Source organism: Megalops cyprinoides, chromosome 12 (genome assembly GCF_013368585.1).
Source record: "Megalops cyprinoides isolate fMegCyp1 chromosome 12, fMegCyp1.pri, whole genome shotgun sequence".
Taxonomy (NCBI): Eukaryota; Metazoa; Chordata; class Actinopteri; order Elopiformes; family Megalopidae; genus Megalops; species Megalops cyprinoides.
The window spans coordinates 27,339,821-27,366,348 of record NC_050594.1 but is presented as its reverse complement, the minus strand read 5'-3'; the positions used below and the strand labels follow the sequence as shown (position 1 = coordinate 27,366,348).

The 26,528-nt window shown below is 45.4% G+C and overlaps 2 protein-coding genes across 11 annotated transcripts in view; one reads left to right on the top strand and one right to left on the bottom strand.

Annotated features, from left to right (window-relative positions):
• Positions 1-19,259, top strand: part of mark3a (MAP/microtubule affinity-regulating kinase 3a) — a 52,574-nt gene extending 33,315 nt beyond the window's left edge. For 2 of the 10 annotated variants that reach the window (XM_036541648.1, XM_036541644.1), the window contains exons 6-18: positions 2,235-2,305; positions 5,019-5,075; positions 5,910-6,146; positions 6,616-6,735; positions 7,264-7,363; positions 8,140-8,252; positions 8,514-8,664; positions 9,052-9,266; positions 9,386-9,489; positions 10,931-11,197; positions 12,648-12,674; positions 16,931-16,975; positions 18,914-19,259. In XM_036541648.1, the coding sequence (XP_036397541.1) occupies positions 2,235-2,305; positions 5,019-5,075; positions 5,910-6,146; positions 6,616-6,735; positions 7,264-7,363; positions 8,140-8,252; positions 8,514-8,664; positions 9,052-9,266; positions 9,386-9,489; positions 10,931-11,197; positions 12,648-12,674; positions 16,931-16,975; positions 18,914-19,259 (1,853 nt within the window). Of the gene's footprint in view, positions 1-2,234; positions 2,306-5,018; positions 5,076-5,909; positions 6,147-6,615; positions 6,736-7,263; positions 7,364-8,139; positions 8,253-8,513; positions 8,665-9,051; positions 9,267-9,385; positions 9,490-10,930; positions 11,198-12,647; positions 12,675-14,876; positions 14,960-15,107; positions 15,162-16,930; positions 16,976-18,913 lie in introns of all 10 variants that reach the window. The other 8 variants (XM_036541649.1, XM_036541645.1, XM_036541651.1 and 5 more) reach the window with 6 other exon arrangements.
• A 3,215-nt stretch (positions 19,260-22,474) lies between these two features.
• On the bottom strand, positions 22,475-25,251 carry LOC118787370 (creatine kinase, testis isozyme). Its single transcript, XM_036542909.1, has 7 exons — positions 25,053-25,251; positions 24,734-24,888; positions 24,518-24,650; positions 23,955-24,126; positions 23,121-23,244; positions 22,829-23,018; positions 22,475-22,653 (listed from the first exon to the last, which is right to left on the bottom strand). The coding sequence occupies exons 1-7, from the start codon at positions 25,228-25,230 to the stop codon at positions 22,475-22,477; spliced, it is 1,131 nt and encodes a 376-aa protein (XP_036398802.1). The 5' UTR covers positions 25,231-25,251.
• Between the last annotated feature and the right edge of the window lie 1,277 nt (positions 25,252-26,528).

Sequence of the window (26,528 nt, the reverse complement as noted above, 5' to 3'; positions counted from 1 at the left end):
TTGCTATGCAGCTGCTGACTTAGTCAGGCCATCTTGTTTGTCTCCACTCCACTTAGATGCAGGATTCCCAGGAATGGGAAAGTGAGGGTCTTTCATAACCATTATTTGCATGTCGTATACAAAACATGCATTGTTACTAAAAAAAGATACGTCAGTTCATTTATGATAATAGAAACCAGTCAAAACAATCCGTCATTTTTAAGCATATGTTGTCGTAAACTTTAATTTCCATACTTCCATTCTGTTGTGGAATGTATAATTACCTTGCTAAGAGACCACAGTATCAAGATGTTGAGTTGCTATGAAAATATGAAATAAAAGCCTGCTATAAAAGCTATTCATCTAGTTACCTGTATCTGTCTTCCAGCAGTTATCTCTGTATAGCTACATATATCAGATATTAATTATTTCTGACCAAACTTAGGAGTTTCATATTTATATTTTCTTTGGATTCTTTGAATTCACATGAAGTGTTCAGCTCATTTTATGCTAATGAATCAAACGGGCTCATGCTTGGCTCAGATTACTCAGTCATTTGAAAAGTTTCAGAACATTATGGCACATTCTTAGATGAGCAAATCCATTCTTCCACATAGCTTCTCATTTAGCTCAGCAAGAAGCTATCATTTCCATTCAGGGCATGAGCTAAATCGCAAGGACTTCAGAGTCCGGATCAAGCAAGTTTTGAAGTGTAATTTTTTCACACGAGCGGAAATATTTGGATTTGGCAGGAGTTAGAAACGGAATGCGCTCTGCCATTATGCACGCGTGGCATTGTGGGCCGCAGGCATGGTTACAGAGTGAGGATTAGGTCCTGCGAATGAAACCACGGGCAGCGTCTGCCTTCCTGCCTCCGCGGGGCAGAGCTGGAGGGCTGGTCAGTTGTGTGGGAGGCGAGTTTGCCGGGATTCAGGACACGACAGTGGGGAGGCATGTTTTTTTATCACGTTGAGGGGGAACCCAGGCCCACCAGCAACCGGCAGCACACGAGAGAACCCCATCACGTTTCAGTGAGAAAGTGAGGGGAGGGGGAAGAGAGGAGGAGGGAGAGAGGGAGGGAGGTAGAGAGAGGGGGGAAAAACCAGTGTGGAGAGACTCTTATGCACACCGCGGTCATCTGCAATGGCTGTAGACTCCAGGAGAGAGCAACACAGAGAGGGAGGGAGCGAGAGGACGAGCAGCTCCAGCATGCGAGAGACTGTGTGCAGTAAGCCCTTGGGACCTGACAGACAGTCCAAATGGAGTGAACAGGAATAGCACACACTTGGGTAGTTTCGTATGAGTATTCCTCCCATCCCAGTGCATTTGAACCCACACAAGGCTTGCAAAGCCGTACAAACGCAGAGATTTTGACAGGGCGCGTCTGTGGGCTTAAACATGCCCCGTGGCGGGAGTCAGTGCATGGCTCTTCAGGGGAGTGGATCACGTGTCTCTGCCTGTGTGTGTGCGGGCGTGCATGTGTCTATGTGCTTGAAAGGCAGAGAGAGTGAGAGGGAGAGAGAACCTGGCACTCCTTGGCAGGCCAGGCTAAGCTTCTCCCAGCCTGGGCTAGTTTCCTCTGGGACACAGGTAGTGAACAGGGCCGGGGCTGTTAGGTCCTGCCTAGTTTAGCAGTGGCTAACAGAAGAACATGCACCTTTGCAGGGCAGCTCGTTTCTGAACAAGTAAGTTAAAGCCATGAGAATCCAATTACAGGGCAGGGCACCAGGGGGTATGTCCTTCAGTCATTCCTTACCAGAATACAGTTCTTTGCATTGGTGCAGGGACTTCAATCACATCTCAATTATTCCTCTCTTTCCCTTTTTCTGATCCCTTAGAATTACAGGGATGGGGGCCTGGAAAAAGCCATTTCTCCTCTAACGACTGATTGATGTTTTGAATGGACCAGCAATAAAAGGATAACTTGAGTTTGAATTTTCCAGGGAGCAGCTTTGTGGAATCATTGCATATGAAGAATGAAAGTTACTGTGGTTATCTCTGGTCATATGATTAGGAAGTTGGTTTATTTTTTGTCACATTTCAGCATGTCAGATGATGTTAAAGTTTCATTTTCAGGCTGCATAGTTCATTTCTGTACTGGATTGAACTTGATTTTGGATGAATTTGATGTTGTTTAAATTGATGTTGGATGCATGTGTTTTTTCGTCCAGAGCTATAGGGCTGCCAGCTTCTGAATGTGACTGAATCTCGCCCTCCGTCATGCCCGTCTCACTTCTGGTACTCTGTCGTTGCAGGAGAGGTCTTCGACTACCTCGTAGCACATGGAAGAATGAAGGAAAAGGAGGCCAGGGCTAAATTTAGACAGGTACTGCAGTGTGCTCATTTCAAACCATCCCCAGCCATATGTCATTATCCCGTCCCGACCCAGCGCTCCCCGGGAAAGCCAGCCGTCATTACTGCATTGTTATAGAAACAAGTTTTGAGGCGGGGATGCAGAGCCCATCTCCACGCTTCGCTGGCTGGGACGCAGCCCGTGCACACAGCAGGAGACTCAAAGGGGGAAGTGTAACACAGCGAATGTGTGTCACTGAGGCCGAATGACTGACAGAGCACAGTCTGCCTGCTTTCTCAGTTCAGCAGGGTGCAGTGCTGTCGGTTCATCTCCTAACCCCTTCAGATTCAGGCTCAGCCCAGCGCTCTGCCCACACACAACACCACAGGCTGTACACACTGTTCTGCTATACACCTTTCTGTTTAATTACATATTAATCCCAGTCATTACTGGTGTTGGCTAGTCAGGCTTTCACCTGAATGAGTGTGGCCTGCCAAAACAGGCCTGACCCAAAAAAAAGTCCTAGAAGGTGTCTGAACCTGCAGCTACCTGTGCGTCTGCGGAGGTGTGGCTGCGTAGGATGCTAAACAAAGCCGCATCCGCCTGGGTGGAAACCTTGCAGGGGCCTCTCCTCTACAGCAGTGAAGTCACTGCCCTGCAGAGCCCTGCTCTTCAGTGAGTTCCAGAATGCATGCAGGCTCCTGCTTCTGCAGAGGTGTGCATTTCTGGGTCAGCTGAAAAATAGCCAACATGGAGAAGTGCCGGAGCATTGGAAACAGCACCCTTTGCCTTCACAGTTTGAAGGGTGTAGCAGATCCCTAGGAGCACTGTTTACTAATTCAAAATTCATGGGAAAAAGTAAAAAGTGTATAATTTAGAAGAGCTTTAAGATATTGTACCTAATGATTAAGATCATGATTTTGTGATGGTGGTCATAGATCCTGTGAATTTAGGGGATGGCTGGAAATCTCGAAAATCCCAAGTGTAAAATATGACACCGGGGGGGAAAAACATGTTAAATGGTAGATGAAGATGGATGTTACTTCATACTGTGAGTTCATGTTTGATCAAGGTAAGATTTCCTGTTATTGTTGGGAGTCAACAAACAGAGGTTCTTTCACAAGATGTGTTTGAAACTGCCCTATGTTTGAGCAGAATCTGGTTGCAAGAGCACTAAAGTGTTTGCTGGTGCCTGTAAGGAGGTCAGATTTCTAGAATTCTATTCAACAATTTCAAGATCTTGATGGCAAGTGCATGTCATCAGGTTGGTTGATTTTATTGAAAAACTTACTCTTTCAGAGCAGGGGAGAGCTAGAATTCTAAGTAGATGCATCTTGCAGTGTAACAAATTATTTTATCAGTTGAAGAGCTCATATTAAAAGTATTGCATCCATTTTAAAAACCTTTCATTCATGGCATTACAATCCCATTATAGATAAATATTTCCATGACTTTCTGCATTAAGTGCGTGTATTTCCCAGATGCATTGGCAATGGCCTGTGTCCTGCCCTGGCCATTTATTGCTGTGCTGGGGCTCCCATGTGGCACAGTCAGTTATATGTCATCAGCCAGCAATGAGCGAGCGCCCACAGCAGCGGAACAAATTGGCTATGTTCTGCCAGGGCAGGGGCGGGCATTACAGTTGGGATCCCCTCATCCCACTGCTGTCAGACACGTTTTGACTCATCACGGCGCCTATGAGTCGCTCACATGATGTCAGCAAGACGGGCCTATCCCCTGTTTGGCATATGCTCTCCTGGTGCAACGTGGGACTTGTAGTGTGAAAAAACGATCAATGTTGTTGAGTGAATGTGCTGGTGGGTTGCATTCACTATCCTCCACCACCAATATGTGGGGGCAGAGGGTAACAAGCTGGTAAATCCAGAAATGGTGGCAAAAAAAGAGAAAAAGCATGACCTAAAATTATGTTGGTTGGCTTTGTATATATCAGAACAGTTTCAAGGAGGAGGCCAAAAATGTTTCTTTAAATTTAGGTTGAGTTGGTGCTGATGTAACTTTCAGCAAGCATCTCAGCTATCCATTGTGCCACAGAATGAGAAGATTTCAGGTACTGTGAGTCACTCAGGAGAAGAGTGCATGCCAAGCAAGTTGTTAATGGAATAACAGAGCCTAATATAATGCATTTTCCTCTGTATCTTTGCACTACAAGTCCCAGGACTTTGGAAGAGGGTTTGAGAATTTAGTTTAGTCATACAGTGCAGGCATAGGACTCCAGAATATCTGCCCTCCCAGGGCAAACTGCACTTACTTAGTGTTGAAGTTCAAGGGAAGGGTCCAGATGTAATTTTAACAGGGATTTGGTGTTGTGGTCACAAAAGGTTTACACCATTAAAGCAAATGTGAGCCTGATACACTGCCCATCAATTAAGCCCATCAGTTTATGGAAAAAAAGAGTGTGGCGTTAGTCACCTCTTGCACCTCCAGCAGATCCAGGCAAGCAGTAGTTTCTGCATCACAAGCTCCATCAAAGACCTCAAGTGTTAACAGTGGTAACGGTCTGCTAGTGCCTCACAGTAAACATTAGAACACTGACGTGAGGCATAAGATGTGTATTCTAGGAAATGAACACAATGCGTGTTTTTCTGACACTTTCTGGCTGATTGCATTATTTCTTCACTTGATAATCAACTTGCATTTGCAATGACTCAGTAACTCAGCACCTTCACATTTTGGCCCAGTTTCGTGACATGGGTGTCTGTTTGTTTTATTGTTTTTTTTTTTATAGATTGTGTCGGCAGTGCAGTATTGTCATCAAAAACACATAGTACACCGAGATCTTAAGGTAAGAAGCAGGTTTGTGTGGTCTTATCTGTCTGCTCACTGCCACAGTCCGCACTTGCTTACACAGGAATTCCTCTGACATTGCACGCTCTACCATCTTTCAGCACTGCTCTGTAATCTTTAATTATTCACATGCCAGTGCCCTTAATGCAGCCCGTTCACCTAACACAGGGAGAGCCGGCGTGGGGAGGAAGCTGCATTCTCTGTAAGCCACGCGGCAGCACCCCCTCCGGCCCGTGCTCACTTTGTTTCCACTCCAGTGTGTTATGAATGATTTATGAATACAGGGATAAAAGCTCAGATATCTCTAATTCTTCAGGCACAGCAAAGGAAAGGGAGGCCTGAGCTCCCTGCCTTGTTTTCAGTTTGACGTATGACTTGCATCATCGTCGTCTTTGTCATTCATTTGCTAGGTTGTGATCTGTCAGTCAACTGACACCTGTTATCCCGGGGCCGTCACTGCTGTCAGATTGCAGATTACGCACAAAAGACCATCTCCGTTCTGTGCCCCTGCTGAGATTACATCATTTGAGTGAAAGATAGAAATAAAAAAAAAAAATGAATTGAATTAATTCTGTTGTGCCTTAAATCCATTTCAACAAATGATTCTTGTTATATATTGTAGAAAAGTGGATTTTTTTTCAGTTCCATTTAATTGAATGCACTGTAGATTTTAAACTCCTGGAGCTTAGTCTGCTGGTTACTCAGTACTTATGTCCTATGTGCTTCAGTGCCAACTATATTACTCTTGGCTTTTTCATCTTCTGCAAAATATTTGTGCTTGCGTCGAGTTTCTTGTATTGACATGGAAGCCGACCCTCTGCGTCCCCTTTAGGCTGAGAACCTGCTCCTGGACGCAGACATGAACATCAAGATCGCCGACTTCGGCTTCAGCAACGAGTTCACGTTAGGCAACAAGCTGGACACGTTCTGCGGCAGCCCGCCCTACGCTGCACCCGAGCTCTTCCAGGGCAAGAAGTACGATGGGCCCGAGGTGGACGTCTGGAGCCTGGGGGTCATCCTTTACACGCTGGTCAGCGGCTCACTGCCCTTTGACGGACAGAACCTGAAGGTCAGAAAGCTTCTCCAGAAACCCACCTCAGGGCTCATGCGAGCAGGAGCGAGTATGCTTTTAAAGTGTGACATTAAAGAACATGTCCACTAGTCTTGGTGACACATGGCTAAAAGAAGGTTAGCCTGTCGTCCACCGCTTTTTTGGGCCAGTGTTCTTTGACTTCTTCCAGCCGCTGTCAGCCTTCATTGCCATGGGGCCTGGCATTATCAGCCTCTGAAAAAAGGACACAAGGAAGGGGTGGCACAAGGCACCATTATCGATATAGAGAGCAAGCATACAAACATACCAAAATGCAAGTGTACTGCTCCCCCCATATAATACCACAATGCTAATGCAAAGTGGTGTTGCTCTCACCACTGTGCTACACTGCCGCCCTATGGTGTCTGTGACAGCTGTATGCATGCTTCACACCGGGCGTTGTGCCAGGCGTGTCCCAACCCCTGCTGCTCCTCTTTTCCTCCTGCAGGAGCTACGGGAGAGGGTTCTGCGGGGGAAGTACCGGATCCCCTTCTACATGTCCACCGACTGTGAGAACCTCCTCAAGCGTTTCCTGGTGCTAAACCCGGCCAAACGGGGAACACTTGAGGTGAGCGAGGACAGCGAAAATGTAAATATTCCAACAGTTACTTTGAATACTCCCCCGGTCACCGGTCCACCCCTGCACACACCTTCCCCTTGTCTTTTGTGGCTCTGAACAGCAGTAGAGGATGTACCGTATCCTGAGTCTTGCCTGGACACATACTCACTTCTTTGTGTACTGCACAACAATAAATAATTCAATTTTGTATTCCACTCTCAGTCTATAACTCGACCCTCCTGCTGTCTAAATGTAATCTGAAGGCGAAAAGAACAGCCAAAGCACAATTCCAGCACTTCTGAGTAGGGAGATGTGTGTCTGTGTGTATCTGTGTACATTCCTATTGGTGTATAGAGTCATATAACCTGATGGATGGGATTTCTGCATGGGAATGAATGAGAATAATTGGAAACTGAGTGGCTAGTTGTGAGAGGGCCCCCCTCACCTGATTCCTCCTGTCTTTACATGGTTACCTGATGGCAAAAATACAGCTGAAGGGTAAGTTGGATGTGAAACTGCATGCATGGTCTTTTCCAGCAAATAATGAAGGACCGCTGGATCAACGCAGGCTGTGAGGAGGACGAGCTCAAGCCCTTCATAGAGCCAGAACTGGACATATCGGACCAGAAGAGAATAGGTATTGGCAACAAGCTGATATTATAGAGCTTTGAGATCCACAGTGTGTCTTAAGAGCTGGTAAGACGTGCAGCAGGATTGTGTTGTAGCTCTGCAGAATTAATCTTAGATATTAATAAAAAAAAACTCCATAAATCAAGCTTTAAAAAGTCCTGCTTTTCATCAAAAAGGCTCCTGACAAATTTACAGATTTGTAAAGTGTGCCCTTGATAAAACAACAGGGAAGGGTGAGTAGCTTAAGCGATTGGGTTTGAAAGCACTTCCCAGAAGAGCAGAGTTGCATAACGGCAGCTGGAAGCTCTCAGCGCAGGCACATGTACTGGGTAAGTGCCTTCGCCCCGCGGAACAGCCAGCCACGCAGGCCTCCCGCCCGGCGCGCTGCCTCCAACGTGAGGCCGGGAGCGGAGGGGAGGAGGGCGGGGCGGGGCGGGACGGGACGCTCTGCCCCCCAGCACGGTCCCCTCGTCTGCCCGATCGGGGTTCGATACGCATGCAGACACAGCGCGCTCGCCGGGATGTTCTTTCCGTTGCGACCCCGGGGCTGAGCTCCTGCACTGCTGCCAGCGCCTCAAACACATCATTGATTTTGTGGCCACAGTTGTGTGTGCGCTGAGAGTGCTGTAACAGCCAGCAGAAAGACGCTGACTGCAGCTGAGGCACCATGGCGACGGTCAGAGGGAGGGAGTGGATTCGGGGTCTGTGGAGGGAGTGGAAGGAGTGGAGGCAGGGTGCTGGGGGTTGAATGTGGTAATAACCTGACCGTTTGTGACTCTGCAGATATTATGGTGGGGATGGGCTACTCTCGGGAGGGGATCCACGAGTCCCTGGCGAGGATGAAGTATGATGAGATCACCGCCACTTACCTGCTCCTAGGGAGAAAGTCAACCGAGGTAAGAGCAGGGAAGGGCTCAATCTGACCTCCACCGGGGCTAGCATTATGATGTTTCTCTTCAGTCTTTGTACAGTGATTTATGCCATAGCACCTTCTAATAGGTTCTGCATTGCTTTGCATGGTGGATATCAGCAAAATGTACACACTATAGGCAGGGTATATGACATCATACTGGCACACTGTGTGACACTGTATGTCACCTAAAGTGACGGCTTTGGAAATGATACCTAATACCTGATTTTTACTTTCTCTCCATCAGCTGGAGGCCAATGACTCGAGCTCCAGCAGTAACCTCTCACTGGCCAAAATCAGGCCCAACAGTGAGCTGAACAATGGCCAGTCACCCTCCCACCTCAAGGTCCAGAGGAGCATTTCCTCCACCCAGAAGCAGAGGCGCTATAGCGACCAGGGTGAGTGCGCCAGACCAGGGGCTTTCCTTCACTCTTTCCCATGGCAAGCCATTTTGTATATCACATGATCATAAGTAACAGTCATGGTATTGTGAATCTGTAAGTTGTATAAGGATAAAGTGACCATGATTCTTATTCAGGGATTGTGAGCTGTGCACAATAAACAGTGTTAGTACATTGAAGTGCGGAAAGCGTAGGTTGGTGAGTTCACAGTGGAGGGCCTCATCTGTTGCCCTGTAGCGTTCAGCTTTTTACTGCCCCTAGGACAACCCAAACAAAGGAAGGATGTGTACAGCTGTTTATCCTCATAAAGCCGAGAAGAGTCTTTGGAAACAGCAGTCTGAATATGATGACAGTGCCCTCTCTTTGCCCCTTTTCTCTTTACAGCCGGCCCACCTGTTCCCTCGGGGGTGGGTTACCCCAAGAGGAGCCAGACCAGCACAGCCGACAACGACCTCAAAGAGGAGGGCGGGGTGCAGCCGCGCAAGTCCAGCACGGCAGGGGGGCGCAGTGCCGCCCCGCCCAGCCCCATGCTGGGCACCGCCAGCAACCCCAATAAGGCCGACATTCCCGACCGCAAAAAGGGCTCCGCCGCCCCCAACGTGAGTCGCCACCACACTGCCCAAAGCTGCGGTCTGCGTGTCCCCACAGAGGGATATCATACATACGTATACATACATCAGCTGGGCCTGAAGCATTGTCCCTGTCCTCCCTGTTACAGAATAACTCTGTGTCTGGAGGGATGACCAGGAGAAACACGTACGTGTGCAGCGAGAGGAACGCCACAGACCGCCTCTCTGTCATACAGAACGGAAAGGAGAACAGGTAAGGGAATCGGCCGGATCACCTCACGCCTACTCTAACCCAATCACGACCCACCACGCAGTGCGGAGCTAGCAGTGGGAAACGCGCCCCAGAGGAGCCCTTGGGATCGCTGCAGGGTCATGCGCCCTCAGGTGTGGTGCGTTTTTTTTTTCTCCCTCCACTGGTGTGAAACTTCTGAAGGTTATTTTTTCCCTGCATCACATGAAATGAATTTCTTCCTCTTGCAGCCCTCTGTGAAACGTCCTCTGTGTTCTCTGTAACATCGTTGCCTCCGGCTGCACTCTGTCTCCATGCGAAAGTAATGTTATTCTTCAAGACGAGACTAGTTAAATGCTTCATCTGAGAGTTATTTTTAAAAATTAACCTGAGCAGGCCGAAGCCAATGCTTATATTAAACACTTATTGGGAAGTGGTACACTGCTAAAGGGCCACTATACATTAAACCAAGCCTAAGGTGCTATGGGATTATATAGGCCACCATACTAATGGACATGAATGCTTAGGTGTCTCTTTTTCTGGAGTGTCAGTTAGGATTCCAGCAGTTTACTGCATGTCGACACAAGCTCGTCTTTTTCCGTTATTCGGTTATCGTATGCACTTGTTCTTCTGTTGTGTTGATGTTGCTGCCTGCCTGTGCTGTGGCACGTATGCCCGATTTCGCAGCCTGACTGAAATGTCCGCTTGCATGGCTAGCTCCTCCGCGTACGCGTGCGCGCTCGCCGCCGCCGCCGCCTCGGCCCGGCTTCAGCACCACAGAGCCACGTCGCTGTCGGCCTCGGCCCACTGCAACCGCGCCACGCTGCCGCCTGCCGACAGCCGAGCGGACGTCCTCAGGCCCACGTAAGGCGCAAGGGCCCCGGCGTCTGTCTCTAACCCGAGCGTCACCACCCCTGGCCCCTCCCTCCCACACGCTTCCTAATCTCCGCTGCCGCCTCGTCCTGAGCCCCGAGAGGCACGGCACTGCGCCTCCACTCCAGTGCCGTTAGCGTCTCGCCATCCACAACGTACGACTTACCCATCCCCACCTGGAGGCTCTGCGCATAGCGTCTCCAGAATTAGGTTATATCCATCCTGCGGTCTTTGTTTTTAACAAAGACGTGTCTGTTTATTTTAAAGGAAATCTTAGGTTTCCCCCACTAACTTCTGAAGTGTGATACTAATGGTAGTGGTATTTAACCATATATTAATCTTCATTAACGTTGTATAGGTAGATTTTAGTTCACTGACCTAGAATTTGAATTTGAGGTGAAAGTTGACCACAGAGTGGCCACAGAGAGGTCTTCCACAGATAAGATGGCTGTGTGTTGTATCTGACCAAGAGATGGGAGCAGTGTTGAGGACAAGGTATGGAAGAAGCCACTGTAGCTCTGTGTGGCCCAGGGCCTCTTTGTCAAGGGTTAGCCCTGTGTGTGTGACCCCTTCTCCTCTCCCTCCTCCGCAGCACGGCGGGGCCGCCCGGCCAGCGGAACCCGGTGGCGTCCACCCACAGCATCAGCAGTGCCACCACACCGGACCGGCTGCGCTTCCCGCGCGGCACGGCCAGCCGCAGCACCTTCCACGGCGGCCAGCTGCGGGAGCGCCGCACCGCCACCTACAATGGCCCGCCCGCCTCGCCCACCCTGTCGCACGATGCCACGCCCCTGTCCCAGACGCGCAGCCGCGGCTCCTCCAACCTCTTCACCAAGCTCACCTCCAAGCTCACGCGCAGGTACGGCACCCTCTACCTCCAGCACACCCATCCCGCTCAGATCACCCACCAGAATGGTTGTCTCTGGGGTCAGCTCAAACCAAACCCACAGTTAGATATCACACTAATGAGATTTGAAAAGACATCAACCAATGTGGACTTTAACTGAAGCACTGTCTAATGAAAAGCCCAAAGCCTTTTCATATTTATTGTTTAGACACAGTTGAGTGTTCCAAATCACTTTTTCTGAAACTTCCCCATATAATACAAATTTTATTCACAAATATTCACGATATTTAGCCCATAGTCAAATCCCATAGTCTGTAATATGTCACAAAGATCAATAATATATGCTTTGCTTAAGCTCTTGATATTTGTATGGAAGCATATCTTTTTGCTGTGCGTTTGAAGGTGTCAGTGCCTCTTTCATAACACGTCTTGTAAAGTTGCATTTATGTGCCATTGTTTCTTGAGGTATTCTGGAATTCTGTTTGCCCCACACGGCACTTTGCTAGATGTGATTTTAGAGGTCTTGATTCTTGCTTTCGCCCCAGTTGTTATTTCCCAACAGTGTGAAGATACATTGTACTTTTCAGAAAGTTGTCTAATGGGGAAATTGTGAGGTTACAACAAATGGTCATGAGCAGTAGGGTCTCTGGCAGGCAGTTTCATGTCAAAACATTATCTTCACAAGCAAGATATTATGATGTACTCTGCACTGAAAGTTTTGACCTGGTTTTATTGAATTTAATGAGTTTTACTGAACGTAGGTGTTCTTGAATATTTGTAAGTAGGGAGGCTGCTGTTTGTTTGGTTCTGATTGTAATCATTCAGACTGTGTGGGATATTTGCAATTTCCCAACATTCAATATCAAAATCTTTCTCTCGCTTATCTGCTCATGCAGACAGAGGAAAATAAAGTGTTCTATGCTGTACTAAAAATTATTTGTTGTATTATACTGTACAATACTGGTGTCAGCTGCTGACCTGGAGATCAACAGTCCTAAAGAATGTAGACATGCTAGTCAATCAATGTCTACCAACTGGAACAACAGTTGAATCAAGTTTCCATCTGCTCACTGTCTCTAGCAAAGCATTTAAACCTGAGATTGAGTGAAACCCAGAAACCCATGTCTCATGCTGGAAAATAGCACATAGCCTCTGCCTTGCCAGTCCTTCAGGTGGAGGGTATAAAGTAAGAGCTATGCAAACGCAACAAAAACAAATCCAGGTTCTGCTCCATTCAGTCCAGATTGATGCCAGTCTGACTTGAAACAAGGAATCAAAATCAACTCCTTCACCTCTTGCCACTCTCCAGTTCTCTTTCAGTTGGATCTCCTCTGCACCATTCCTAATTCCAGCTGTCCCTGTTCCTTTAAACCATTCAGATTATCAGTATCATTTTTTATCTCCAATTTTCCTGTCATAATGTTTACCGCTTCTTTTTTGTTTTTTTGTTTTTTTATTTTAGAAACATGTCATTCAGGTTTACCAAAAGGTAGGACTTTAAATTGGCTTTTTGTGTAATTAACCTGAAACTTAAACGCTTTTTCAAACAACAAAAAGTTTGAAATTATTTTTTTTTTATTGTTGTTTATTATTGTAACCCAAATGGGCATAGAGCTGAACTTGCTGCTTGAAACTTACATCCGTGTTGCCGTGAGCACCGAGCAGCTCCTGGAGCGGTACACCTGAGCGGAGTGCGATTGAGCATGCCTGCAGAAAGCTGCTTTCCTCTCAGCTGATCAGCAGAACCAATCAGCAGTCAACAAACTCTGTACTAATCACCCATGCATGCTTTTCCACAGAGGTGGGGGTTTGTGTACAAATTACTGGGTCTGTTTCCTTTTGTTTTCACAAAAAGTACTTGACCTACTTATGGTGCAAGTCTTTTTTTTTCAGGTAAGTTTGTTTTGTATGTATATGTTATACACATATACCAAAATGGAGATGTCAGATCCAATGTTAATTGCAGCATTCTGTAACTGCCTTTTTGGTTTTTCATGGCAATGCAGGGGATGATTGCTATGTGGCTTGTAGCACAGGGGCAGGCCAGTGAAGTTTGATTTGCTTACTGTGTCCTACGCATGATTGAATCTTGGGAGAGGGGAAGGTGAGGTTCTGCCAGACTTCAAGCAGGTTCTTTTTTTTTTGAACTTCAGCTAAATGAGCCTTTCCTGTGAGTTCTGTGCACCCACATTGCAGCATTTAGTATGTAATAACAAAATCCTAGGCTTCCATCTGGCAACATGATAGGAGTTTTTTGAGACAGTTATTCTTTAGCATTAGCATAGCATAGCACTTATTATTTTTTATCGTTTTATTCTTTAGCATTTAGCATAGCATTCTTTCCTTTGAACCTTTAGAGTCATATTTTGGGGAAATTGCACTATATTGCCAGAAGAGGGCAAATACACATTACAGACATCAGCAACTGAGAAGTGTTTCCCAGTATTACTGCAGAAGAGTATTGAATGGGTGTAGCCCTACTATAGCTCTGTTCCAAGTCCTGAAGTAACACCGTGGAAACATCAGGACTGTTTCTCTTTGTAAACTCTTGACCTGTTTCTGCTTCTTTTCAAAAGGTAGCAAACTCTTATTTATGTAATTTAAGCCATGCTTTTGGGCATGAGTTTGGCAGCCAAATGACGAGAAACTGACAGGTGTAGGTTACAAGACTGTGCTTGGGTATTTTCTCTCTGCCACTCTTTTGTGGGCTCTTTAATTGCCTGTGCCACCCCTGTGGCGGCCCGACCTCAGCCTCCAGGCTGCTCAGATGCCAAGGACTCGCCCCGTCACCCTTGTCTGAATAGACACTGTTCTCTGAGGCTGTGGAGCACAGCTGGTCTGAAACCCTTCAGTCTGTGTCAGGGCGAGATCTTCTGTGTGGATGAGTTTTTCCACATAAAGTAGTTACCGTTTGAGACATTCCTCCCTCATAGCAAAATAAGCAAAGATGCACAGGAAGTGAAGTCCCAGTCCATGCCCAGATGTTCAAAAGCAGAGGAGCAGGAATGTGAAATAGCACTGGTCAGTGACTAGGCAGACTTTGCAAAGAGCAAGGCCTGTTTCCTCCTTGTCTTATATCGTCCCAGAATCCCAGCCGCTGGTGGGGAGGAGTCTTGTGCCGCGCATGTTTTTTTCCATCCATCGCTCACTGCCTCTCATTCCATTTTTGCCTGTTTGTTTTCCATGTTGATGTCACTCGAGCCATTACTCAGTTGATTCTTATTCCTGCTATGGGTGGAAGTGCCTGGGAAAGCCCCCATCCCCCTGATCACTCCCACACTGAATTTTAGGGCAGTCCTGGGGCTTGGTACCACTTCTGCTCCACCTGGTCCTCTGGTCACTTTACTCAGCCATTAAGGTCATGTGCTGAATTGGACCATTTGAACATGGAGGATCTGCATCCTCAAAGACCACACCCCTCCCCCCACTGCTAATATACAAGATCCATAAGATCATGTAGTGCAGCACACGTTACCTCATAGATTCCAATGCGAGGATGTGTGCGGGTTGAAGGCTTTTTAAGGCATTGTCAGTGTGTGAAACTGGGCTTGTTCATTGAGTCCTGGTCCTCAGCCCGCCAAGGTCGGCTCTGCTTCATAGGCTTTTCCCCCCACCTGCTAAGTGTGCTGCAGTGATGCTGTGTTCCCTCACCTGTTTGTACAGTTTAATTCTCCGCTCTTCCTCTCCTTAGGGTCACTATTGACCCAACCAAACGACAGACCTCCAACAAATCAGGGCCTGCCAACCCCCCTGCCCCCGGAGCAAAGACTCTTAGTAAGTCTTCAGTCCACCAGTCTTTCCTCCTCTCGGCATTCGTTTTTCTGTGATCATGTCTTACATCAAGAATTTTTTGTGTTCCTTTTTTTATTTTATTTTATCAATAAAATCAAACCTTTTTTTCAGAATCCATCTTTTCTTGCAGATTCAGGAGCGGAAGATATAGAAAGTTGTAGAAAATCGGAGATGGAGAACTAGAGTAAGGCGCTAGGGCTTTGTGGTCCCCTACTGTTTTGCAGAGAGACTGACCCCATGGACAAACAGACAGACACACAGACAGGCACACAACATGAGCTCCTAGGTGCAGCTACCACTACACCTGCACCAGTTCTGCATGGGCTGCCACAGTCAGAGGCCGTGCCCTACCCGCCCCCCCCCCTTCCCCATTGAATGATGGGGTGTCTCACTGTGTCCCTATATCCCATTACAGCTCTTCTGTCCAATAGAATGCCTTAGGATGTAGTGTGACTCATGGGCCAGTTCAAGGGCCCTTTGAATATTCATTGCAGCCACTGAACCTTGGGCAAATCAAGAGTGGACTGCAGTCCCGCTTTTCAAACCCAGAGGCTCTCTTCAGGGCTCTGCTGCTGATGGGAGCAGTGGCTGTGCAGTCTCAAAGGTCCGAGGCAGCAGGGGGAATGCCAGCGCCTCTAACTCCAGAGTAGTGGCTGAAGAGCACTGTTGCTTACCTCTCACTGCAGCCCACGTGAGGAAGCTGTACGCTGGTGGGCTTGTCCAGGCTGCAGGCTTTGTTAAGGGCCTCGGAAAGAGAGATTTCTTCCTCTCCTGTAGAAATCAGATTCAGTGGATCTAGTGCACTGCTGCCTCTTCTTTCCCAAACCACTCCAGCCTCAGTTTCCCTTTCCCTCCAGGACCCGAGGAGACAAACTCAAGGCCCTGCTTAAGTCAGGCACCTCTGAACAATTCCTTTTGCTTCTCTCCTTCACTGCTTCTTTGAAGCGTATGGTTCTGCTCTGCCTCAGAATGCTGCTGGTTATAATGATGCTCATCAGTGTGGTTTGGTTGGGAAATGAAAGGACATCACCCTGTCGCTTGCCCCACGATAAAGTAATAAAGTAACTTCCAGAGGCCACAGCATGCCAGACATCTGTCTGCAGTGCGGCTTTGTTTTGTACCACGTCTGGTCTTCAGCCGTCCTGGCTGACGCCGACAGGCTCTCTCACGTACCTCTCACACCCCACCCGCGGGCAACTGCCCCCCCCCCCCCCTTTTCTCAGCACCTTACTCAATCAGATTAGACTGCATGCACCCCCAAGGCCGGTGTCGACGTGCTGTATCTGCATGCAAGTGACTGTAAGTGTGTTTGACTTCTTTCCGTGCGTGAGCGTAAGTGTGTTTGTAAGCCCGATGTATCTCCACACGCGTCAGCACACCACACGCAGACACACCCAGCCCTCACGGAGCGCGTGCTCTTTATGTGGTCTTCACACACACACACGCTCTTTTTGTTTTCTGTGCTGTTTTTTTGGTTAAAGAAGCAAGAAAGTGTGACCGCCAGCAAGACTGAGAAGCGCTGCCATTTTGCAGTCTGCATGTGAAAATTAAGGCCAGGAAGTTTAAGCAAGACACCATCTCTGCAATGGCATAATTCAGGAAATTACTTTTATTCCACCACTCATGAGCATTTTTGTTTCTTCTGTTTTAATTTTAAGTGCATGCTCAATTTTTAGACTTAAACCAAACCCTCCACCATATCGCAGCCCATGTGGGCCATAGGGGCCAACGGTGAGCTCATAAAAACTGGCTGATGGCTTTCTTGGTTTTATAACTGTGTACTGTATATGCTGTCTTATATATCTCTTCTCTTCTCTCCTTGTTATCTCTTTGCTGACAGATGTTAGTATGAAATGTTTTATTTTTTTCTGCCTTTACTTGAATAAAAGCTCTGTGTTTCTTTTTTTGCCTCCTCCGCTGGCCCTCTCCTTATCCGTTCTGTCTATAATAAAGAGTCCCACCAGAGTTTGAGAGAAACGGGAGATTTGAGGGCTCAAGGTGAGGAAGGTTCAGCTGCCTTTGATTCTCTCATTCATCTGTGACATACCACCCCCCCCCCCCCACCCCCCACCCCCCAGCCACCCACCATGTTTTTATCCCTAGTACCTTGGACTGGGATATTTGGGGAGCCATCTGAATTTAAAGTTGTCCTTAGCGTGCTGTCATTTGAATTTGTGTTGGTTTTAGTTGGTCGTAATTCTAAGTGTGATTCTTCTTAGGTTTAGAAGGTCTTTCATCAGTGCTATGATCATCAACACCTGTGTTCAATGTTTTCATCTTGTCAAAGAGGGAAAATAAGATACGTTAAAGACATTGATGATGCATTTTTTTGTTGTATAAATGATCATACTTCCTGTTTCTTGACAATGGACCTTCATAGACATTTGTAAAACTTGCAGAACAGTCCGTAATGAATTAGGCAGAGCTCCTACACTTCATCCTGTATGTAGGTTGTTGAAGGAAATGGGGGCCACAGCAATTGTTTCTACACTGTACTGGATTATTTACCAAGAAAACTACATTAGTCGTTGGGTAAAATGATATCCTGCCAGCAGGTGCTCTCATTGGTCCATACAACGATTCCCTACTGTGGAATGTATTCTTATCTTTGTACGTCCAAGCTCACTGGATTTCAACAAGGCTAAGACGTAAACCTTACTGTAAAGAGCACAAAGTGTCTACAGTGAGTTAACTGCAAGAGACTGGCAATTATCTACACTAGTGACAGTGTAGCTAGCTAGATTTCAGCAAGAAAAACTTACTCCAGCCTTGCTTGCAGCATGCTAACATTAGATGCTGGATGTGGTTTTTACCACAAAATATATCACAATGATCGTGAAACTCATAGAAGGACACTCCAAATCGTATCTTGCTTTGCTGTAATGTGGTGGAAAGTATTATAGCTAGCAAACTATGAAATGGCTCCTGTTGTATCTCTGCTTTATGTGGAGAGGCATTGCCATGACAGTGGATGCTTTGTATCCACCAGTCACACCTGCTGACCAAATATGGTTTCATGTCTACATATACTCTGCCTTAGTTTTATATTTATTATCATGATTATAGTAAGAGCTCAGACATTTATCTGCTGTCTGCCTCAACACAGCTGTTGTCAAACCACTAATTGTTCCAAATTAAAGACCGACCTCAGTGGTGTCAGAAGAGGGCAGTGTTCTGCAGCATGAGGAGAGGGACATCTTGTGACAGAAGTTAGGAATAGCAGTATCTGTATCAAATGTATATTGAAATCCCCTTGCCTGGCATCATTAGCCTCCCAGCTCTGTTACGAGGGAGACGCATGCCAGTTGTGGATGGCAAATTAAATAGGTACCATGTAACTCCTAGTTTCAGTTGTTATTCTGTTGTCTCTTCCATAATCATGCACCCATAGGGCCATTGATGTTTTTTTTGTTTTTGTTTTTGTTTTTTTTTAGTGAGTGATGTAATTTAAGCATCTGAGCCATTTGCCCATTGTTTTGCCTGCCTTCATGTGCTTTTTTTGTGCTTGGGTGTTGCATGTTCACTTGAGTGAGATGCGCGTCTCATCGACTCACAGGAATGTTTTGTCTGTGAACGTTCTGCATGAGCTTCTGAAACATTCACATTTAATAAAGGGGAACAATGGAGGGGTGAACTCGCCACAAATGCATCACCACACGTTAGGTCACAATCTTAGCTCCAACATACTGCGTATCCAGTGCTTGTATTCTATACAAACACATGAGACACGCAGGTACATTCAGACAAAGACAAACAGATGAGTCAAACTTTGATGCAGAGAAATGAAACACACGCACAGACCACACATATCGGTGCAAAGTCTCTGACACTCACACAAACACGCAGACACGTGTCAGACCACACGCAAGACCACACAGCACGCTCTCTCTCCGCCCGCTAACCTTTCCCGATCTGTTCCACTCTCGTCCCTTGCAGTCGCAATGTATCTGGGGATCAAAAAGATGAAAACAAAGACGGCAAACCCCGCTCCCTCCGATTTACCTGGAGTATGAAGACCACCAGCTCCATGGAGCCCGGCGACATCATGCGGGAGATCCGCAAGGTCCTGGACGCCAATAACTGTGACTATGAGCAGCGCGAGCGTTTCCTGCTCCTCTGTGTGCACGGCGACGGCCACGCCGAGAGCCTGGTCCAATGGGAGATGGAGGTCTGCAAGCTGCCCCGCCTCTCACTCAACGGCGTGCGCTTCAAGCGGATATCCGGAACATCCATCGCGTTTAAGAACATAGCTTCCAAAATTGCCAATGAATTAAAGTTGTAAAAAAAAAGAAAGTCGAATAAAGACAAAAAAAAAAAACAAAACAAAAAACAAAAAATACATTATTAAACTGTACATTCTTTAAGGTAGCAGTTTCATAAATGTGTGTTTCTCCAAACACTCACAAAGTATGTATTGAAAATAATGTATAGAATAATGCTTTAGGCAATAATTTCGTGCATCTTTGAAGTATTATTATTATTATTGATATTGCAAGAGTTGTTGAACTGCTGCAGAAGAGATGGACATTGATTGAAGAATTTACCTTTCTTTTTTTTTAACTCATAACTGCACTACAGCATTAAGTAGCCTATGGCCTTCAGCAGACCACCCACTCTTGTTGTTTCTCTGTGGTTTAATCCACTTAGGAGAGGGCTGAGAGCCTCTGATGGGTGGAAAGAGGTTCTGTAGCTGCTGATGTAAACCTGGATCAGTGGAGAGGATCACCACAGTCCAGGGCTTAGGAATGGAGAGATGGCCACAGCGCAAAGCCACTGGCTTGGATCTGTGCCTCACCTTAGGGTGCCCGGAATCCTCTTGGTCTGTAACCTGGAGGCATAGAAAATTTGAATGCTTTTGCCTAGAGAACTGTCCTCGGGGTATTTATTGCACAAAAAATCTGGTTAGAATTATTATGATATTTTTTGCAAGTAATACCTTTGAAGCTGGAAAAACAGATAATTATGTTGGATTATCTTGTCACCCTGCCATCAGTTATGGTTCGTATTATTGCTCAAAGAACAGAACATGGATGCGATGCTGCTGCACCACTATCTAGCTGTATTTGATTGGTCTGGGGTTTGGAAGTCCATTGTGGATCTATGAATTGTGGTAATTCAGTTTTGTTACTCTTCCCGACCTCCAGGAAACAATTTTGGCAGATCTACTTTGACACCTTTTGTTACTCAGTCTCCACTAATGCCGTCTGTGGTATGATTCAGCCCTATGGTCAGAAGTGGTATGCCATTCTGGGAAAAAGTCCATCTAATTCTTAGGCTTTGATATTATTTATTTGTTTATTTTTATTTTCTGTCACCCCCTTTCCCCAGAAGGTCAGCACTGTTTTTTGAATGTAAATAATGTAACTTAGTTTTGCAACAGCTGCATATTGTTATACTTCCTTTTTTCTTTTTTTTTTTTTTAAGTCCTGTTATGAGTCAGGAATTATGGAATTAATGTAACTTGTCACCAGGTAAGGTTCACCAGTGTCTTCATTAAAACATCCTAAAGTCTGTAAGCCTCAGTGTCTGTTTGGGTGGATGCACAGCCTATAGAGGAGCTGTATACATTGTAGCCTACACAGTTGTGTGTATTGTATCGCATACACATAAAAACATTTATGCTGTAGCTATTTTTTTATATATTTAATTTTTCAACAAACATAAACTGCCGGAGAAAGTAAAATGTTCAGATGAAATCAATAAAACTGAAAACCCTGTGCCAGTTGCGGACAATCTGCAGAAGTAGTCCCTGACAACAGAACGAGGTGGTAAAGAACATTCCTGGAAGGCAGTGGGGAAGAAAGCTAACTTTGGAACAGAAACGGAGAGACTTGTGGAAGTGGAAGTGCCCGTCAGTTCACTGCAGAAGTGCAGAGATGGTGAGTTGGCTGGAGGGGCTGTTTTGGGCTGAGGTGTGCTGTAGGTGGGGACACGGAGGAGAGGGCTGTGCAATACAGTGACCTGGGGTTCTTATCCAATGACCTGAATATAGCATCTGCATAAGTGTCTTAAGGCTGGCAAGACGGCATGTTTTTAAAAGAATTTTTAAAAAATGTTGTGTGAAAATATACATTTACGTACATATACCTGTACCCAAGAATTTGAAGCTGTTGAGAACTGATACACATACAGGGCATAAACATTTTTGTCTGTTTGTGATCTGAAGATGGTTGTAGGGACAAAATGACAATCAGCCTGTACTGGTGCTCCTAAACCGTCAACAAAAACGGCTTCATTTAATGAAAATGTCTTTCAGATTGATTTTATTCCATTATTGTGACTCCACAACATATGCTGCCTTGCATGTGCGCTTAACATGACACTGTTGGGATGATGCAAATCAAACAGTGTTTTTATGAATTCAGTTAGCAACATGCATTGTTAGTAATATAAATAAATTCACCTTTGGAAATCAATCCAGTGGCAAAAAATCGGTCAAAACAATGTCTGTGTTGTCCCCTTAATTGGCCCTTCTAAAAGTCAGGCTGAGAGTGAATACTATTGAGCAGAATTACAAACATGGTATAGATTTTCATAGGACATAAATGCTGCCATCAGATATTGAGAGGGCCTAGACATATTCCTTCTTTGATTGCCATCTACTCCTATTGATCACTTGAGTGATCTTGGGTGTTATAAACAATTTAGGACAAGTTACGCACAATAAAGAGTCTGAATGAATGCCATCACATTTTATAGCTATGATTTTCAGACCCCATGGTCCCATCATCGTGACTCACCACTACATTCATGTGATGTGTTTACTATTGCCAGTCACAGTAGATGGAAATCGTTTCCCTCAGTTTCTACTTTCCAATTGAAAACTGTGCTGTCAGCAAATTAGTCACGCAAACACCCATGACATGACATGGAACCAAAAGCTCCCTCTTATTATTCAAATAACTGCAAGTCCAACAAGTCTTGGGTAATGCTGTGACATTTTATTGATGTATTGCCATGTTTAAAACTATTCATTACAGTGTACAATCTAAAGTGCTTCTAGAAATGTAACAGCCCTTCTTTCTAATATTATACCACTGCTCTGCAAATGTTTTAACCAGTAATGGCAAGTATATGACTGAATAGTGCTCAAGAAACAAAAGAAAGATTATACATCACTTTCAAGGAGGAGTCCTTCATAAGAGTTGCATAAAATCCTTCATAAGCACTACATTTACATATAGTGTGCAGTAAGAACATCCACATCATGAGAAATGTAACATGATGTTGGCTGGTATAAATGTTAAGTGTCTATATGGTGTTCATACAATTCTTATGTATGACCCTTCATTGAAAGTGTTAAAGAATACTGAATGGTACAATGTTATTTTTTGCTGTGTTGGCTTGAGAACAAGTACACGACAGCAGTGAACTCCGTGGGCTAAGATTTATTTTCAAGTGTTGAGAAGGTTAGATAATATTATCTTATAATAATATTGTTTTTCTGATCAACTGGCACAGCTGAGGGGGTTTGGAGGGGGGATACAAACTGAAGGTTCACTTCTGTGCAGGCATGAGGTCATCGATGGGCTGGTCCTTCTCCAGACGCTTCTCCATCTCTACCAGCAGCTTGACTCCATCCACCACCATCTGCACCAGCTCCACCTCAGAGAAGCCCAGGCGGTCAGCGTTGGAGATGTCAAAGGTGCCATCCACAGCTGCGGTGTCCACACCACCTGAGAGAAGGGAACGATGTTACATAGAGAAGAAGAACGAGGAAATTCCGTCCTGCGAGCCTTAACATGTAGCCTCTGGATTCATATCCACTATTCTGAGAGAAGCTTCACATAGCACAGATGGCCATGTGTGGTCCATTACAGCTGAAATGTCAAAATGGAACGCACACTGTACCTGTTCCACGCTTCTGGAGCCTCAGCCTCTCCAGAACCTCATCAAATTTGCCGTGTTTGCTGAGGTTGGGCAGCTTCACGTGTACTCCGCCACGGAGGCCAGTGCCCAGGTTCGAGGGGCAGGTCAGGACATAGCCCAAGTGCTCGTTCCACATGAACTCATGGCTCTTCTGCTTGAACAGGGATTCAATCTGAGGAAGAATTAAATAAAAAAATGTCTGAGACTATTCCACCAAATCCTCTTAGTCTGGAACAGTCCTACATGAGGTTATATATCTCTGCTTCTCGGTTACCTTGGAGAGGCCAGTGCAGAAGCGAGTGAAGACCTCCCTCATGTTCCCTCCCTTCTGCATGGAAATGACACGGAGGTGATCCTCCTCGTTGATCCAGACTAGGAAAGTCTTGTTGTTGTTGTGCCTGGGGGGGAGACACAGGACAAATCTTACGAGAAACCTTTTCAAAGCACATTTCATTCTTGCCCCCATCACAGACAATGTTCAATTATTTAATTGTCTAGCTTTTAATTAAATATAACAGATGGCGTAGTTCCCTTTTGCAAAACTGTATTATATATGTGCTGCACTTCCCTATTTGCTATTTTTGTATTTTCTAATGATCTGTGTATGACACTGGGCAAGGTTTCCAGTCAAATAAATAACTAAATTATAAAATAAAAACTGTCTGGTCTAGGCTCTGACTGGTACCTTCAGATATATGATATACAGTTCGACCAGTGATATTGTATTTACCAAACAGATTTTCAGCTCTGTGTCTGTAACAATGAAAACTCTGCTCCTGCTGAACTTAAGCTAAGGATGCTCTGATCTGATGATTTATTATAAATATTCACAATGTGGAGTGGCCCCAGGGAACATTCATTCTAAGCACACTATTGCTGACAGTGTACAATAGTGTGCTAGATATGGATGTATGGAGGATGGAAGAAATGGAAGTAGCTAACTGGTCTCTGGTTAAAATGAATTTTGACCATGACCCACATTTCAGTCTTACACTACCATTACCTTCCCTTTATGGAAAACAAATTTGGAGTTGCAGACTCAAACACTGACAAAAGAGAAAGTGAGTAGAGGTAACTATATCTTTGCTACGCAATCAAATATTCTCACCAAATTCCCCTGCCATCGGGCCAGTCACGAGCCATTCCAGCAGACAGTAACAAAGGAGAGACAGGCTTGTCAAACAGGAAGTGGTCATCAATTAGCTGCTGCTGTTCTTCGTCTGTCATGTTCTTTAGAGCATAGTATTTGCCTTCCAAGTCCCCATCCAGGGCACTTAATGCTTAAGAAAGAGAATGTTTATATGACAGAATGTTTAGTCTAGAATTATTAGTCTCAACCTACTTGTAGTATATTTTTATTGTAGTATAGTTTTAATTCAGCTCTTAAGCAGTTAAAAATGACGTTGATACAGTGGTTCAGATAGTAAATGTGCTTGTTTCAAGCACAGGCTGAGCTCTGTAGTCTGGCTGCGAAACTGGCCATGTCATTTGCCAACAATGGCCAAGAGCCCACATCGGCAGAACAAACTGTTTTTTTCTCCCGGGAACAGGGGTGCATAGATTTGCTAGGGTCCCTTCGTTGTGCTGCTCTTGACAACCTGGGTGCCTTTAATTTACTTGCATGATGGGAGACATCTAAGGGTGGGCAAAAAGGGTGAGGGCCTTGCTTACCTTCAATGGAGAGTTTCTCAATGGCACGCCGCTCTCCACGGCTGCAGTGGGGGGGCAGGCAGAACCCACGGATGCTCCTGCCGGTTCGGACTCGGGAGCTGAGGACGTAGTTGGGGTCCAGGTCATCCCCACCCTGTGAAAAATAAAACGGGGACCTAGTGGAGACTTTCTTCAAAGGCCGACCAAAAGAAATACAGCTGGCATTGCCTACAGTACCTTCAGATTATCAGCGTTCATGTCAGTCTTGTGTTTATCTGTGGGCTTGTATCCTCCATGTCGGTCCTCAATGACAGGGTCCAGCAGCTCCTTAAAAACTTCATAGGACTCCTCATCTCCTGCCACGCAGCCCACTGTCATGATAAATGGGTGGCCTGGAAGGGGCAAAGAGCCACAGGAGCAAAAGGGAGTGGAGGCCATTACATTCAATCTGACCATAAAAACAGTTATTCAGTTATTCAATGCTTAATACAAGAAATAAAGCTATGGCTTGTGTACTAAACGTGAACAGTAAGTAGGAATCCAACTAAAGTTTTACCAGGATTATCCACCCCCGTCTGAATGACACCATCTATGGTGAATCCATTGGGCGTGGAGCGCTCTCTCAGTGTCTTGTACATGTCCTTGGTTAAGACCTTGGCCATGTGGTTGTTGTGTTGGCTTAGGTCAGGGTATTCCTCGTCAGCAGACAGCTTCTTGATTGTCAGTGTGGCCATTTTTGCGGTACTAAACAACAACAACAAATTCTACATGGTAAAAAAATGCCATCTGATTTGCTTCATACCACAACTGAATGGTTGAGAAGGTGTGTATTAAATTCTAAGAACCACACAGTTAAAACAGAAACTGCATCTCCATGCTTACAATCTATCATCACACCAAATCAACCAAATTCCCTACTAAGATTTTCAGGTGAAGCACTGCTGAATGCATGATGCCAGCAGGGTTTTGAAAATGTTTTTTAAAAAAAGTCTTCATAGCGCATCCTCCACCTTGAGACAACAGTCAAGAACGTCTGCATCAGTGATGCTCTTCGTTGGTCATTTTGACCTTGAATCATACCTTTGGCACTCGATAGCTAAGATAGCTCGCGGAAACAAATATGCTTTTCTTTTAATCACAACAATCCCCCTTTTACACGTAAAACAAAAGCAGCCATTCTTAAACAGCGATGGGTACTAACTTGGTATATGATCACTTACGTGTGTTAATGAACTGGACAAACCACATGCTTCAGTTTAGCTCATTTATGATTACTTTATTAAGTATAGTCTAGTTAGCTCAGCGACAAAATCCGTATTCCGGTTAGAAAGCTCATGTTGCGAGCGAACGTTAAATTTATTTGAAGTGACAGTGGCCACTCATGTCGCCGATGAACGTTAAAATAGTCTGTTAACTAGTCTAGCTAGCTAAGTGTCATCTTATGATCTAAGTTACAGAGCTAAGATCCTTTAACCTGGGAAAACTATCTATGGCTGTTGCCCTTTAGTATTCGCTTGCTAGCTTGCCTGCCACCAAGTAACAATGTCCATCATCCAAATAGTATCCTTAAATTACTGAACGAGCTATCTACAGCAACGTGAGGACATGGGGAGGTGGAAAAAATAGATGGACGGTATAATACACAGTGTTATTCCCAAAAAACTCCAATTTTAACTAAGGTGAGGTAATGTTGGCAAACGCGCCCATTTCAACTTAAATGCGATCCTGTTGCAGGTGAAAAAGGTGACGTGACTTAGTCTAACTTAAGTCAGCTGCCTCTCTAGCTAACTTACCTAGCTAAAAATTTAACAATGACAAATTCGCTTGCTAGGAAAACAAAATATTGAAAAACATCCGACTTACATTGCATCCATGTTGATGTTACGTTAGCTGACTAACTAATTTTCTTAAACTGATTAGGAGCAGCAATGAAAAATGCACTTGTCGTCTGGACCGCTAACTGACTTTACAAATTTAACAGATACCGTTAGGAAGGCGTTCAAAAACAAATAGAATAATGCATGTGTTGCGA